Here is a 17,278-nt window from a genome sequence, read left to right on the forward strand (position 1 = left end):
CAGGCGTGATTTATTCCCCTTTTTGCGGGTCTCTGCAATAACATGGGACATGAATAACCATGGGTTTCAGCAACAGGATTCCGCCCAAACACAGCGAAAGCTTCATTGCTACTAACTATAGGCTTATGATCGTATAGTGGAACTCTTAGTTTTCCCAAATAAATAAAAACAAATATTGATTGAAAAATAAAATGGCAACAATACTTATCACGGAAAATAAAATAGAAACATTACTGCGTTGTGGTTTAGATAACAAAAGAAAAATTAATTCACTTAAATGCACATTCATGTAAATATAAATAAACCAAAGCCAAAATTCCCTTTTACGTACAATAGTAAATGGAACAATGCTGCCATCTACTGGGCAAACTTAATAAGCAATATGTCTTAAACAGAATTAGCCTGCAGCTCAACCATATACATGTTTCAAAGTACCTGCAATAACATGGGACATGAATAACCATGGGTTTCAGCAACAGGATTCCGCCCAAACTATTGAGAGAAGTTTCAAAATTATTAGACACGACAGCCTGTAGCTCAAGTGGCAGAGCAGGTCAGCCACTAATCAGAAGGTCGGTGGTTCGATCCCAGGCTGCACCCTGGCTGCATGCCAAATATCCTTGGGCAAGAGACTAACCCCGTGTTTGCCTACTGGTGGTGGTCAGAGGGCCCGGTGGCGCCTGTGTCCGGCAGCCTCGCCTCTGTCAGTGCGCCCCAGGGCAGCTGTGGCTACTATGTAGCTTGCTATCGCCAGTGTGTGAATGTGTGTGTGAATGGGTGGATGACTGAATGTAGTGTAAAGCGCTTTGGGGTCCTATGGACTAGAAAAGCGCTATACAAATGCAGGCCATTTACCATTTACCATCTAGCTGTTAGCCGCTAGCTCCACGTGTCCATTTTTCCTACCGTCTAATCTATTAACTGCAAAACACGGTCATAAACCTGAAATCTACTCAAATACTACCGTATGGGCAGTTCATGCAATTAGTGCACTGTCATATTAGCTTCAATGGGGATTTTCAAATATGTTTTAAACTCATGCTCTGTGAGAGCGGACGGAGAGGAACTTACCACAGCGAAAGCTTCATTGCTACTAACGATAGGCTTAGGGGGTAGCCCGTTTACCAGTAGCAGACTTCCGCTGCGGATTTTCAAAATAAAAGTTCCAAAATAAACCCATGGTTGCGATCCCAAGTTTAACAGGAATTTAACAACAACAAAACCATATCCATTCTTTTACATCGTTACACCTGCATGGGAGGAACGTCATCCCAGCAGTTGACGATAGAAACTATCAGTTGAGAACGTAGTCGGAGAGTAACGCTGCTGCAGACAAGTTATGGATGCATAATCAGTGAAAGAGATGTTTATTTTATTTCTTATTTGCACTAATTTCAGAAGCACATCCCTACACACCAGCTAGAGTGTGTGTTCAGTGTGTGCCAGTTATAAATAAAGTTCTTTAATACTGTGACATCGTTCCTTGTCTCTGACCGGGCCTTATTACCAGGGAACAGTGCAGAATCACGTTTCAGAGAGATCCTGTTATGGGATGTTACAGCATCTCTCACGTTAAATAATAAAGAGAACACCATACAAGATTAAGCATGAGCAGAAACAGATACCATGAAAAGATTATCATAACAACATTACAGGATGGCATAAACACAGAATTGTACCCAATTTAGCTTAAATCTCTCATTTGTGGGTCAACATCACCCTCTAGTGGACACAATTGCTCACTCAAATGCTGCTATGGTAACGGGTGCACACTCTGATTGGCTGATGGATTGTTTCTATCGTCATGCTCCTTCCGTGCAGGTAACGCCTGACCGGGCAGGGGGACTTCTTAACACTGTTGAAAACACGCAGTTCTTTGAATCTTTGGGCTGAAGGAAGGACAATACTCGGTGTATCAATGCTCAATCAACAATCATTTATTTCCATACAATTCAACAATAAGAGCATTACAACGTCCGGACGGGAGAGATGCTACCAGAGGGTCAGGCACATGTCTCAAAATGGTGACGGGTTGCTCAGCTTTTTATAGTCTCTAGTGGCCCCCAGCTAGTCGTAAAAGCCAAAACATCACATTTTTTCTCTGTTACAGCGCCTAAGTTATGACCTCGGCAGTTGTTTCTCTGCTTTCTGTAAGGTGGGGGTGTGGAATGTGGTCTATCTATCTCCCCTGTCTTTAGACACAGAGTCTCCTGCTTACAACCTTCTCTTCATGATTCAACAATTAAGCATGTCAAGAAAACAGTGTAACACATTCCCAGCAGATCAAGGATACAGAGTGATGCACATTTATCTAATGAACTAATATGTGAATATGTTCTGTTAACTCAAAAGTATAATGAGAACTAAACTACATACAGCTCACACACTCTATTTTAAAGGGTATAATGTGATCTACAGCAGTATTCTAATTCAACTACTTTGATTACATATATAAGGTAACATATAATAACAGAATAATTTAATAATTCCCCCTTTTGATCTCTGAAAGAGATCACTTACAACATGCACTCCAGGGTCGCAAGGTCCAGGTTTTCTTGATCCTGAGGCCCTCTGTCCCCCTTTAACGGGTGGACCATATGTGGGATGACCTCTATGTTCATGCAGTTCAGATGCAAGCCAAGTTAGATTTACAACCATAACAGCAGTTACAGATGACTCTCCCATCACTCCCCAATTCTCCCACAGCTTTATTTTGGTGCTCCAGTTTTCCACTCCCATTTTAATGCCCCCTTATACCTTTCAAATGTACTTAGACTAGAACCTCTGTCTAAGGAGCTTTTAACCTTTATTTTTATTGCTGCAGCTACCAGTGTCTTCCAGTTGGGTGATTCTCAGCTTCTTTCTTCGACCTCCGGGGTTAGACCACCCTTTAGTCATTGCACAGTTCTGGGGATTATTCTGCCCCGATTTCAAACAAGGATCTGTGTGTTTTGGGTTCACCGGCGTGTCCCCCTTTTTGCCAAGAGCCTCTCGAACCTCGTTGGTCTGGTGTTCCTGGTTTTCGCCAACCCCTTCATGGTTATTGCTGTGTTTGTGGGATCCATCTTCTCCAGGAGCCCAAACGTCATGACACTTGACCCCAGTTGCTGTCTCGGCAGTCCCTACATCTGTCTCTGCTGTGAAGGGTCCTCACATCTCCGTGTCCCCGTCTGGTGTCTGTTCCTTTCTCTGCAAGAGACAGAAAACCAAAACACCTCTCTCCCTAGCCTTGATAATCTAATATTGTTATCCATTGTTGTTCTAATGATTCAAATTTGGTTTAAAATATTATGTTCAGGACCTATTCTAATCATAATCTATGTGTGTGTAAAAGAAATCAAAAATTAGTGAACCCTTTCTAAGTCTAACACATTATAAGCTTAAGTTTTACCATAGCTAAATTATTAAACACAGAAATAACGTCATAAGATGTTCATAAAACCATTGTTTGATGTTCGGACTCAACTCCCCCTTTTTGACACACTCCCATGTGTCAATTCATTGGAGCTAGACACTTAAAAGAGAAGGTTAGTGACATCATATCTCAGAAAGTATCAGAAATTCTTCTCTCGAGTACCGTTGCTCCAGCCTTGTCATCCCTGAGGATCTTCGATCCCGAAAATGTCCCTTCTCCTCATGTAATAAAGTCTGTCATCCTTCCATGCCCTGGTAACTGGTCCATCCAGAGCTGTAACATTTTGAAATGTACATACAACAAGCCAAACCACACCTTGGTCACACCAACCCTTTTCTGCCCCGAAGATGTCCAATGCCATCCTAGTATGGACTGTCAAAAGTGGCTTTAACGCTGACTATCCTGACAATCCATTTTATAACGTTTCCTGGTCAGATTTGCCAATCTCTGCACCAGGGTTGTAATAGTTTTGCAATTTTCATCAGTTTTTATTTTTATTTAGCTTCGACTTCAGATTTTCAATTTTATATCAGTTTTAATTAGTTTTTACCAATTCTTTGCTAGTTTAGTGTAGTTTTTATTTTCTGAAAATCCTTAGTTTCAATATAGTTTTATTTGTGTTTTGCAAAAATTAAGTGTAACAAAATCCCAGTTCCATCATATCAGTCATGCTCTTCTGGTTATCCTTGGGTGTTGAGACTAATAACTATTAACTCTTGCCGCACCGTGTGGTCCTAATTTTGGTTCAAGTGAATTGATAACCTTTTGAAGGCGATTGTTTCACACCTTTATTTGGATGTCCCAGTCCTGTTATCTCGGGATACATCACGCTGCCTTATCTGGGGTTAGCTGTTTTCTGGGGATGCGGGTTGAGTGGGTGAGCTCTTCAAGGAGGGGGAGTGTGCTCCCCCTGATGAGGTCTTCTAGGTAAGCTAGGTTAACCTTCTTGTGTGGGCTTTTCAAGTGCACTTTAAGGTTAGTGGGACTTTTAGTTTTATAAATGTCCCTCATGACCCCCTGATGACCCAGTATTTCATTTTTGCACACTGTAGTACACATTTTAGTTTTTGCTTGTAGCTTGCATACTCTACTTGCCACTCCTCTAAGTCCTGATGTTTCTTAGAGAGGGCAACAGTACCTTTAAAATTATATCACACGTGTGGGGGTGTGGCCTTGCCAATTGTTTTGCCCACCTTTTCAAAATGGCTGGCGTGCCCACTAGCACATTTCATGGAAAAAGAAAGGTAAGCTTGATATTTACATTTAAAATGTTTTGTTAAACTCAGATTTTTATTCTATTCTTTTTGCAAGTACCCCTCCTCGGTGGCGAGAAACTGTTGGTGTGGTCAAGTGGGTGCTCTAGAAACAAACGCTCAGGACAGAACAGTTACCAGTCATGTACTTCCTACAAATTTTGCATATGTTTTATTCCATATTGATCCTCTGAGTGTAATGGTACATTTTAATTCGAATTTATCCAAACTAAACACAATATTTTCTTTATTTACTTTGCTCTTGTTCTTTTGCAGTACCACATCCTATCAAATGTCCCTGTCGATTATATTCGACATTTAATAACTTACTATTTCAAGTGAGAACCTAAATCATGTGGACCAATGTTTATTATTGCATATCTCTATTCTGAATGTGGCCAGTCATTCATAGGTATTGTTCAATTTTGGCGATTTTCCTCTATAAAATTTAATTGACTTTTACAGTGGCCTGCTATGGTTAATAATGACATGTTCCAGTCATGAGTGGCATCAAAAGTCTTCTCCACTGTAGCATTTGGCATTCCCAATAATATAACATGATACCTTACTCAAAACACAGCTAATATAGCACAGTTTTCTTAATGCAAACATCGGTAACTCAAAATCAGCAACCACAGTGTTAAGTCTGCAGTTCATACTTATGTGAAGCTAGAGTCTCCTCCTCCAGTCTCTCTTATCCTCCTGCTCCTGAAAAAACAAAACAAAACAAAGCGAAGCATCCACCCTTCTCTTGTCGGCTGGGTGAATTGTTTATGAATTGTTTATTGGCATTTACTAATCCTAAAGTGGGTGCAGTCATTGTCTCAGTATCAAGTCAGTCAAAACTTTTAGTCGTCAGTCCATCACAGTCCAGTCACATGCATACCTCCATACACATTCATACCAGATGTTGCTGATAATGGAGTCTCACGCGCAACCTATTCGAGCCTCCATCACCAGCAAGATGACGTCATCATTTTAAAGGAAAACAATTCCTTGTTGTTTTTTGGGCCGGATTGACTCGGTGCAATCCTTTTAGACTCAGAACTTCTCAGTGTTCCCTATAAGTGAATTTCTCCCAAGCCAATTACAATCATGGAGAAGCACACTTTGCAACTGTTTACAGTAATAATATTTTATAGCGCTTTAAATTTCAATCTTTCAGGCCTTGTTTAAAGAGCTGATTGTTAAATCATGAACTCACAAAATATCAACATATCACCACCGGTGGATCACACCTCTCATTTGTTTTTCCTCAGTGCACTGTAACAAAAACGAAAACAGACATAACCAACAAAATACTACTAAAATAACACAAACTAGGGCCCGTTGCAGACTTGTCCAAGCATAAAACTATCCCTCTCTCGCTTACGAGAAAGAACACAAGCCAAAGCTCACTGATAAAATCAAGCTAGCGCTAAACAAAACCAAACAATCAACCAGAAATTCACAGGAACATTTTGCTTCCTGCCGGGACAATATTGTGTGGGAATGAGAACCTCAGGTGCCGTAACACCTTTTGTTCCTCCTTGAATTAAAACTCAATCACAGAAAATGCCGTACTCCGACCTAAAACTTACACTACTAATTCATCAATTTCACTCTGTGCCACTGTTCCTCATCAGGGCTGTGTGAAGCACAGCAAAGAATTCAGTCAAGGCCTTGAGCCATAAACAGACATCACGCACAGACATTGTTTTCATAACCAAACCGTTTTAGAGCTTATTCCTAAAATCTACATAAATGCCCTCTGGGTGACATATAACACATTCTAAGTAATCAATGGCTCCTCATAATAATTATGCATTGGGATGTTTGTGTGCAGCATTTTGCATATCAGCATAAGCAAAGCATTCTTCATTGCATCAGCGTGTATGTGTGTGTGCGTGTGGATCACTCTTTATTGCACAAGCGTGTGCATGTGTATGTGTGTGCATCACTTCTCAGTGAATCAACATTCCCGTGTGTGTGTGTGTGTGTGTGTGTCATTTCTCACTCACTCAACGAGTGCACGTGTTCATGTGTGTATTTCACTTCATTCTGAATCTGTGTGTTTGTAGACGTGTGTGTGTGTGTGTTTCTCTTCATTCTGAGTCAGTGCATGTAGATGTGTGTGTTTGTGTGGGTGTTTGTGTTCATCACTTTCCTGTTCTGGTGTTCTGGGTAAACCACGGCCTGAAGCATGCCCTGGGGTCCTGCCCCCCCCTCCTTTTCAGTTTGTTTGCGACCATTGCTGCTGCTGCTGCTGCTCAAAATTCAGTCCGTCCTGGTTCTGACCCCAATTGGGGCAGTCCTTTCTCCAGGGTCGATGTTCACCGCAGGTGAAACCTGCCTCTTCTTCTGTGTTTTTGTCCATTCTGAGGTGCCTTCTGACCTCAGTTACTCCTCTTGTCTCGGTCACGCCCTTTTTCGCCACCCGATCATCCGTGTTGGTCCATCACTGTCCTGCACAGTGTGAATGCAAAGTTATCAAGGTCAGCATTCTTTCGCTCGGCCTTACTTTTCATTCGGGCTTGGCGGGCGTCTCGTCACAGCTCTGTCAGCTGACGCAGTCTGGGAATTTTCCCCCGTGTAGTGAAACGGGCCTTAGGTTTAGTGCTCTCCGTCTCGGCTGCATGAGATCACATTCCTGCAGGTCTGTTGACATTCTCAGGTCGTTGTTGTGGGTCCAGCTGTTGCAGCATTTGGTCAGTGTCACGTATGGGGGAGAGCAGGAGTCCAGTCAGCCTCGGCTTTCAGGGCCGGCAAAGCAGCCTGTAATTAAATATGTATAGAAAAAACAAAAACAAAACAAAACAAAAACAAACAAAAAACAAAAACAAACGAACAGGAAAATGTTGTTGTGTTGGCTGTGTTATTCAGAGGGGAGGCAATGGGGCCAGGCCCTGTGTCAGCCTTCTCTCCCCCTTTTTTTGTTTTTTGTCTCCCGATATAATCAACTCCTAACCCACCAAGTTGACAGGACAACACCGGTATATGTTAAAATTCTTAAGATCATGTTTAAAAGCCCAAAAAAGGAACTTTCTTTCATTCAGTAATCACTTTTATTAATCAATCAACAGAAAACATGTCACAATTTGAATCTTTTAACCACTAAATTTGTTGTGTCTTGCCTGGTTGGTTAGACCAGTGTTCCTTTTTTTTTTTTTTTAGTTAAATTGTTGTCCTGCAACCCAGAGGGTTTCTTTGTCAGTAATGTATAGACTTCATCATTTAAGTATGTTAATTTTTCTTTAACCTTGCTGGAAAATCTTCACGTGTTCATGAGTGTAAGCTGTTTCTTCATTGCGTGTATGTGCATTTGTATAAAAGCAGGTTAATTTTATCTTTTCTCAAACTAGGCGTTACCTTAAAAGGAGCCTTTCTCTCAGATTTCTCTGCTTGTGTGTTTTTGTTTCACCTTTTTGTTGTGATGCTCCGGACGCCTTCCCAACCTCCACAAGTCCGTTGGCCCCAGTTTTATGTGTTAAAACTTCTCTTAATTTCTCCTCTAATTCTCTCCTCGCTGCTGTCTGTTTCACAGCTGCTGATTCGTGCTGGGTGTGGTTCCCATTACCTATAATTTTGCTTCGGCCGCTGTGCTTGTGGGGGCAGTTGGTCCAGGTCCGCAGCTTCCTGTATTAACACACTAAGAGATTTATTTTAATTTCATTTTCATCACATGTTAAACAGATAAGCAGGCAACACGCCTACCTTGACAGCGTAAACTGTACGCCAGTCTCCCAACACATTCCTCTCTGTACTCCTCTATAATTCTCCACTGCACACCTCTTACTATCTCTCCTTTTTATTTTTATTACACCACAGAGTAATACACCCAATTATGCCCGTCTATCTCTATGTGGCTCCAAATTCCCTCTTTATTTTAATTTCACACTCGTCAGGGGACAGGCACACAACAATTTCAACCACTGAAACGAGGAATTCAACCTTTTTATATTTCTTTACTAATCTAGACTCAACCTTTGTTCGCAAAATGTGTCTTGTTCTAGTCCGGAATAAATGTGAACCCGTGATTACACGGCCGTTCCAGTGTTATTTCCGTGGCTATGCGGGGGCCCTCACCTCCCCAAGTCACCACCTCGGCACCCGGACGCCGCCGGTCCTGGCCAAGCGTCCCCGGACAGGAGGGTCGCCACTCCTAGGGCAAAGTTCCACAGGTACACTAGGCATCAACCTTTGATCCTAAAATGTGTATTTGCTCTAATGTCCTCCTAATCAAACACATCAACCGTCACTGTCACTGTGTTCACGCTTCACACTCCACACAAAAAACACACTCAGAGCGCGCCTCACTCACACTCTCACTCAGTGCGCGCTTTACCCACAAGACAGCACCCAGAGCGCGCCTCGCAGCTTCACACACACTCTCTCACCCAGAGCGCGCTTTGATACTCACACACAACACTTTTCCTCAGCGGGAATTTTACACAGAAACCTCTGAGCTCAACTATTAGATCTTCTTAAAGCACACTGCACCATAGACCAAAATACCCCTTTCTCTGCGATTATGACCGCCACCACGGGGCAAAGTCGCATCATAAAAGTGATGCTTGCATCCCCGAAGTTATACCTGACATCATAAACCAGGTGTTGCTATGTACTTAAATTTTTACTTTGTATTATGGCCGCAGCCCTTTATACTCGACTGACGCCACAAACCACCGTCAAAACCTCTATCCAATGTACTAAAACTAGCACCAACCACTACTGCACTTCACGGCCGCACCACCGGAACACGGCCATATCATAAACCAAACCTACGGACGTGTTTCGCTCTCGCGTTGCCAGCGTCCAACTGCACCGTGAAGCCAGCATCTGCTTGTCCTTAAATCAACTTCTATTTCATAGCCGGCAAAAGCCAGGACGTCACTGACACCATAAACAAAATAAACAAACCTCGACTTCAATGTACTGAACTAATGGCCGCGTCTTCAGAATAAATTCTAATGTATTATTGCTACAGAAGCCAGTATTAGACAAAATTAAATGTGGAAGGTAAAGTGGCTGCATCTAGTCCAACGTAGTATGTTATTAGTATCTCGGTAGAAGCAGTTTATTTAACACACTGGAATTCAGCCTCAACTTATGTTGTTAGTATCTTGCGCCAAAAACCAGACACCGACAAATTTACTGTGAAAATACATGTAACTCAGTGAACAGATTAATTTGGAAAGCCCAATATGCACATTTGGTATTTATAATACAACAGGCTGTGCTTACCTTTTTATTTTTGGACCGGTCCTCTGTTCACCTCGCCTCACGATCTCACCAAAGGTCAAATCTGCACCTCCTCAGCACACCAAAGATCCGGGTCACACGGCACCAAGTTGTTGAAAACACGCAGTTCTTTGAATCTTTGGGCTGAAGGAAGGACAATACTCGGTGTATCAATGCTCAATCAACAATCATTTATTTCCATACAATTCAACAGTCAGAGCATTACAACGTCCGGACGGGAGAGATGCTACCAGAGGGTCAGGCACATGTCTCAAAATGGTGACGGGTTGCTCAGCTTTTTATAGTCTCTAGTGGCCCCCAGCTAGTCGTAAAAGCCAAAACATCACATTTTTTCTCTGTTACAGCGCCTAAGTTATGACCTCGGCAGTTGTTTCTCTGCTTTCTGTAAGGTGGGGGTGTGGAATGTGGTCTATCTATCTCCCCTGTCTTTAGACACAGAGTCTCCTGCTTACAACCTTCTCTTCATGATTCAACAATTAAGCATGTCAAGAAAACAGTGTAACACATTCCCAGCAGATCAAGGATACAGAGTGATGCACATTTATCTAATGAACTAATATGTGACTATGTTCTGTTAACTCAAAAGTATAATGAGAACTAAACTACATACAGCTCACACACTCTATATTAAAGGGTATAATGTGATCTACAGCAGTATTCTAATTCAACTACTTTGATTACATATATAAGGTAACATATAATAACAGAATAATTTAATAACACATCGTTTCTTTCAAGGCTACCATTCCTGTGACCGCTCGCTTACTTGATCAGTGGTGTGATGTCACAGCATACGTTCATTCACAGTGGAACTGTGCCCCCTTGTGGTGACGACTAACATACTGCGTCCCAGTTAAACAACAACAACAATAATGCACTCCAACACGTTTCAAAACCTGAGTACACAAATCGAATATCTCATCACACTGGACTGTAACACAGATCAGCCTCTGTTTAACTCTGTCCAAACTCTCAGGGAAACAAACCAACATTGTTGTGGTTTCATGTAAATCTTTCCAAGTGAAATCAACATCAGAACCTGTGTGTGTGTCTTTTGGCAGGTACACACCTAGCTACGGTGCAGACGACAACAGGTCAGTAACAAAGGTTTACTTTAATCTGAAACACAGTACTTACAGTGTGCTTTATAGTAACGTGGCAGAAACAGAGATCATTAGAGCTACATGTAGAAGCAGAGACTGAAAGAACAAATGCAGCATTACATACTCACTGTTATTTGTAACTGGATGTTTAAGTTGTTCTCAATTTCAGGGCTTAAAAAAATCCAAAAAAAGAAATAGACTGGTTTCCTCAGCAAAATGAGACTGAACTCACTTTGGCTGGTTTAACACTCTGGATACTTGAATCTGCACATTAGAAAGAAAACGTTTTACAGGTGAATATTCTGTTTACTTGACAGACAGTTTCCCATGTTCAGTGTGGCCGTGAGCGTCCCACGCAATAAAGACAAGTTTGATATGAACAAAGTCACTGATGATGATGGTGAAGCTGTGAGGACGAAGATTCTAAACTGTGACGTATACATAGGTAACAGAGTGATGGCAGCCACAGTGCTGAGATGGCCTAATGTTCAATATCAGTGTCCTAATGCTCCTGTACAGTGGCCTGATGTTTTGAAAGGATGCCGTGGAAAGATAAACACATGGGCTGATATAAAAAAATTTAATTGTGAAAATGAAATCCTGTTTGCTCAGGCTGCTCATGCTGAGTCCCGAACCCTGGACTATTTCAAAGAAAACGACAAAATTAGGAAAAACTCCAAAGATGATCTGATGGTTTTCTACGTCCGTGCCTCCCCATGTGGTGAAACATGTACCGACCCAGGCAACGATCGGAATATTCTCAGTAAAATACCAGCGATAAGGAACTGGAAGAATTATGTTGTTGTGTTTTCAGATGTATTTAGACCTGATGATAATAATAATAATCGTGTGAATGAACTGCGTGGATCACTTGAGAGGCTTGGGGACGCAATCGCAGAAGAAGGGACAAAGGAGGAAGATAAAAGGTCAAATGGTCTAAAGCATATATTCCGATGCTACAGGCAGCAAAATATGGATGAAATGAAGTGTCTTATCTGCAATACCAATGGTGCTGTTGCACTTAAATGTATTTCAAATGTTTAGCAACCAAGGGGAGAAAGAGAATAAGACCAAGAAGAAGAGTAACATGCAGAGAGGAAGATCCATCCATGTCTAACTTTTAAATGTGTGTGTTCGTCACAGCAAGATTAACATGTGCTCCTGAAATCACAGCTGCATCGTGCACTCTGGTCATTCTGGTCCACGATACTGTCGGCGCCTCTGATTGTGTGAACTGAAACACAAACAGTGTGTGTGGAGCGAGTGTAATCCATTATAGCCTCTGATACTGTCTCTGATTAAAGCTTAATAAGCTGCATTAAAACATGTCACAGCTTGGATCTGGTCTGTCCTTCTTTCAAAGCTCGATGTTGTATTTTCTGTTTCTATGATTGAATATGAAGTTTGAGGTAAAGATGCTGCAGGTTTCCTATTCATGGGTCACTCCACAGAAACTCTGTCATACAAACTGTCAGGTCCCAAATTTGAAAGCCAACACGATAACCTCCTCCAGCCAGCGGTGTGGAGATCCAGCTTTTTAGATCCAATTACAATCAAATCACTCAAAAAGATCCTCTGGAAACAGCAGAGTTATTGAAACAGAATAAACAGAATCACATGAACACTGAAACATTACAACACACAGCAAAGCAAGCTGAGAAAAGCCCGAGTCTAGAGCCCCGATGTCACCTCTGACCCTCCATACCTCCTGCAGCTGCTGATGGGTAACTTCCCCTCGTCATCCAGACAAAAACAACAGATGCAGGTCAGGGGTCGGGCCGGGCACCATCTTCAGGTGGGCCAGCTTTGCTTTGTCACAGTCGGCCATAACATGAAGTTACACATCAGTCCTAATTATTAAATCTCACTACAAGCAGTGCAAATCAACAGGTGGCATAAACTTATCATATACATGTGAATAATACTTGACCAAAGTTTATGGGTCATGACACAAACCATTTGATAGCTGTTCCCAGGACTGCGCTCTTCTGGACAGAGATCTCCGATGTTGTTCCCGGGATCTGCTGGAGCCACTCGCCTAGCTTGGGAGTCACCGCACCTAGTGCTCCGATTACCACGGGGACCACCGTTACCTTCACCCTCCACATCTTCTCCATCTCTTCTCTGAGCCCTTGGTATTTCTCCAGCTTCTCGTGTTCCTTCTTCCTGATATTGCTGTCATTCGGAACCGCTACATCGATCACTACGGCCGTCTTCTTCTGTTTGTCTACCACCACTATGTCCGGTTGGTTAGCCACCACCATTTTGTCCGTCTGTATCTGGAAGTCCCACAGGATCTTAGCTCGGTCATTCTCCACCACCCTTGGGGGCATCTCCCATTTTGACCTCGGGACTTCCAGGTTATACTCGGCACAGATGTTCCTGTACACTATGCCGGCCACTTGGTTATGGCGTTCCATGTATGCCTTGCCTGCTAGCATCTTGCACCCTGCTGTTATGTGCTGGATTGTCTCTGGGGCATCTTTACACAGCCGGCACCTGGGGTCTTGCCTGGTGTGATAGACCCCAGCCTCTATGGATCTTGTGCTCAGAGCTTGTTCTTGTGCTGCCATGATGGTTCCTCGTCTTCCTCCTCTTTCTTGGACTTATGCTGCCTGAGGTATTCACTGAGCACACGGACGGTCGTGGCCATCTTACTGATGCATTCGTGGATGTTCGTTGTCTCATCCTGGACTGTGGTGCTGACACTCACCAGTCCCCGGCCTCCTTCCTTCCACTTAGCATACAGCCTCAGGGTGCTGGACTTGGGGTGAAACCCTCCATGCAGGGTCAGGAGCTTCCAGGTCATCAAAAAAATCCACAACAAAACCTGCTTAAATTGTTCCCTTCTTATAAATCTCACACTTTTCATGGTAACAACTAGCTTCATCTGCATTGATTACATGATTAAATATTTTTCTCACTTTTCTGCTTCAAAATAAAACCATTATTAGCCACACAAGCCTCTCCACCACAGTGAAATAGCGACTCCATGTCCAAGTAGCTTTAGCATGTGTTCATGCTGCTGTTTGTTTGCTGTTGTTCGTGTCAGAGTTTGGGCTCGTCTTTCTTACTGATGCTAACAAGCTCATGACATGTATTTGTGTATTTATGGTGCTGGAGGATATAAAATACTAAAGTTGATGAATGAGGTTCATCTGGTAGTAACTACTTCACTGTTTCTCTGGTTTGTTGGATGTATGATGGCAGTAATGTGGTTTATTGTTAGAAAACTGGAGGCTGGAACAAATTTCAGAGGGCTGAAGCTTCCAGCTCATAACCAGGCACCAACACACAGTCTGATATGAGGTCTCCAGCAGGAGGAGGACAGGACACTAACTTTCACATCACAGGAGCTGCTCAGCTGACACTGCAGGAGGCGGAGCTCCACAGGTTACAGGTAGTGATCCAGAAGCACTTTTACTCTGACACACGCTCAGTTCAAACACCTGTTGGGCTCTTCGCTTTCTCTTTTCTTTTCAAACAAACGTTAGTGTGAGTTTGTCAGAGTTCCCCATCAACACAGCAGAGCGTCTGTGGTGAGTACGGCTCGTGTCTTTAAGCATTCATGAAAACAAAGCTGATCTTTGCATCTTTTAGCTTCTCAAACAGATTTTTTCCTGATGGAATATTTCATGCAGATTTCAGACTTTGTATTTTAGTTCATTGCATCATGTAGAGCTCAGTAAACTCATTTATCTTAAAGCAAACCTGTTTGAAGGCTCATATTTCAGCCGCTCACCCTGAGCTCACTCTGTCATGTTTGCTTAGCTTTCACAAGACTTGTTGAAACTGCTTCATGAGCTCAATAATACACAAACACTGTGGCAGTCTGCTGTCACACACATTTAGCACAAGTTAAAGGGAAGTAACAATACAACAGAACGAGGAAAGGTTGTTGGATATGAGTCTTTGTGTGGATGAAGTTTCAGAAATATTTGTAAAAATCAGCTGTTAAAAGTCTTATGCAATAATTTTTAGTGTAAGTCTTAAATCAGTTTATTCTAAATGTTTTCATTCAGAGGAAATTAAGCAGAAACATCCTGTCGGCTTCAACAGGTTTGATAACAGGTGTAAACTGGTCGTTCACTCAGATCCATGAAGACGTTTCCAGCAGTAACAAATAAACACAAACATGCAAACAGCTGTGTAAACATCTTAGACACTTTTTAATATTCCTGACATCTTTCCCGTCTCAGTGTCCAAACATGGCTGCTGCCGCCCGTTTGCTGACTGAAGATCAGCTTCTGTGCTTCATCTGTCTGGATGTGTTCACCGATCCGGTCAGCACGCCGTGTGGACACAACTTCTGCAAAGCCTGCATGTGTAAATACGCAGATCCTGACGTCTCGTTCCAGTGTCCCGTCTGCATGAAGATGCTCTACCCAAAGCCCGAGCTGCAGGTCAACACTCTGATCTCTGAGATGGTCGAGGCCTTCAGACGCTCAGAGCAACGGCCAGGTAGACGGGTGGAGGTTCGCCATGGGGAAGGCTTCAAACTGATGGCGATTGTCTGCATGGTCTGCCTTTCATTACTTTGGGACTGCGTGAAATTCAATCATCCTCTGGAGGAAATGAGTAAAGGAGAGAAAGTGGTGAAGATGGAGGCTGAAATCCAGCAGACGATCGAGGAGATGCGACTGAAGATTGAGGAGCTCAAACGCTCAGTGGAGCTCGGTAAAGAGGACGCAGACAGAGAGATGACAGATGGTGCTCGGGTCTTTGCTGCTCTGAAGAAGTATGTCGAGAAACTCACGGAGACCATCAGAGAGAAGCAGAGACAAACAGAGCTGCAGGCTGAAGGCTTCATCAGAAAGATGGAGCAGGACATCCGTGAGCTGAAGAAGAGGAAGACGGAGGTGGAGCTGCTCTCTGTGCTTCAGCTGGAGGAGCCACTCTCTGAGGAGATGAAGAAGAAAGTACCCAAGATGCTCACCAGGTTCGAGCTGAGGTGGGTCCAGAGCTACGCAGTGGACGTGACGTTTGATCCAGACACAGCAAATCCTTACCTCGTCCTGTCTGATGATGGGAAACAAGTTCACGATAGTGACGTGAGGCAGAAGCTTCCAGACAACCCAGAGAGATTTTCTTACTGCATCAATGTTTTAGGAGAGCAGAGTTTTTCTTCTGGCAGATTTTACTTTGAGGTTCAGGTTAAAGGAAAGACCGAGTGGACTGTGGGAGTGGCCACAGAGTCGACCAACAGGAAGGCTCAAATCACACTGAGTCCTGGGGACGGTTTCTGGACTCTGAGGCTGAGAGACGGATACGAGTACAAAGCTAAGGCTGACCCTGATGTCGCTCTCTCTCTCCGGTCTGGTCCTGAGGGGGTGGGGGTGTTTGTGGACTATGACGAGGGTCGGGTCTCCTTTTATGACGTGGATACTGCAGCTCTGATCTACTCCTTTACTGGCTGCTCCTTCACTCAGAAGCTCCACCCATTCTTCAGTCCCGGTCTGAATGATGATGGTAGAAACTCTGCACCGCTAATCATCACCCCCATTGATTAGACCGGCCCCACAGCACCAGAGTAATAAGGTCAGGTTTCCCAGCCTTATCCTACACCACACTGTGAACTTGAAGCTCCTGTTGCTCGGTGCATCCTCTGGTATTCCAGTAAAAGAATACTTGGATTACTTGTGTTTCCTCGAGTTTCTATAAGTAGAATGGGAGGCAGCTCCCAGTTTGGCTTCAGGGGACAGACCCCCTCTCTACTTAAGACTCAGCTTCAAACTTCTCTCTTTCCAAAACAGCTGGGACTGGATCAGGTGACTGAGCCAGCCTTTAGTTTCACTGCCATAGGCTCAGGCCGAGTGAAAGATAAGTAAAGATTATTTGTGAATTATGTAACGCTACTCTAGAAATGCGGAGCTGATTGGGTCAAACCAACTAACTTCTTTTTGTCTTCTTCTTCACATTAAATCAATAATCCGACGCTTCCTGTTTATGTCACTGATTTTATTTAGATGTTATTTCATTATTCATGTTTCCACCCACGCAGGTCATGCTACTGCCAGGAATAACACACACCTGACTGATAGCATTTAGCCTCTGGGAGGTTTAAATGCCACAGATTCATTTTCCCCTGAACGGCACATTTGTTAACAGAGGCCAATAACTCATATATTTTTAATACCTGAGCTGTGGGAACGACACTTTAACCTCATCAGCACGGCTGGTGTTAGAAGCCTGCAGCCTTTCTAGTTTGAAGAGCAGCTGACTCAGCTAAGACAGAACCAGTGACCTGAGATTTTATTTAACTTTAT

At 43.1% G+C, this 17,278-nt stretch overlaps 1 protein-coding gene across 7 annotated transcripts in view; it reads left to right on the forward strand.

The window, feature by feature from the left end:
• The window catches only part of LOC113023555 (E3 ubiquitin-protein ligase TRIM21-like), a 29,225-nt gene extending 12,278 nt beyond the window's left edge, over positions 1–16,947 (forward strand). For 3 of the 7 annotated variants that reach the window (XM_026169640.1, XM_026169641.1, XM_026169642.1), the window contains exons 5-7: positions 10,971–11,003; positions 14,242–14,412; positions 15,212–16,947. In XM_026169640.1, coding sequence (XP_026025425.1) covers positions 14,317–14,412; positions 15,212–16,522 — 1,407 coding nt within the window. In that variant the 5' untranslated portion in view covers positions 10,971–11,003; positions 14,242–14,316 and the 3' untranslated portion in view covers positions 16,523–16,947. Of the gene's footprint in view, positions 1–10,970; positions 11,004–11,329; positions 12,902–13,762; positions 13,886–14,241; positions 14,552–15,211 lie in introns of those variants that run through there. The other 4 variants (XR_003272594.1, XM_026169643.1, XR_003272593.1 and 1 more) reach the window with 4 other exon arrangements.
• The last annotated feature ends 331 nt before the right edge of the window (positions 16,948–17,278 follow it).

The sequence above is a fragment of the Astatotilapia calliptera genome, chromosome 6, assembly GCF_900246225.1.
Source record: "Astatotilapia calliptera chromosome 6, fAstCal1.2, whole genome shotgun sequence".
Classification (NCBI taxonomy): Eukaryota; Metazoa; Chordata; class Actinopteri; order Cichliformes; family Cichlidae; genus Astatotilapia; species Astatotilapia calliptera.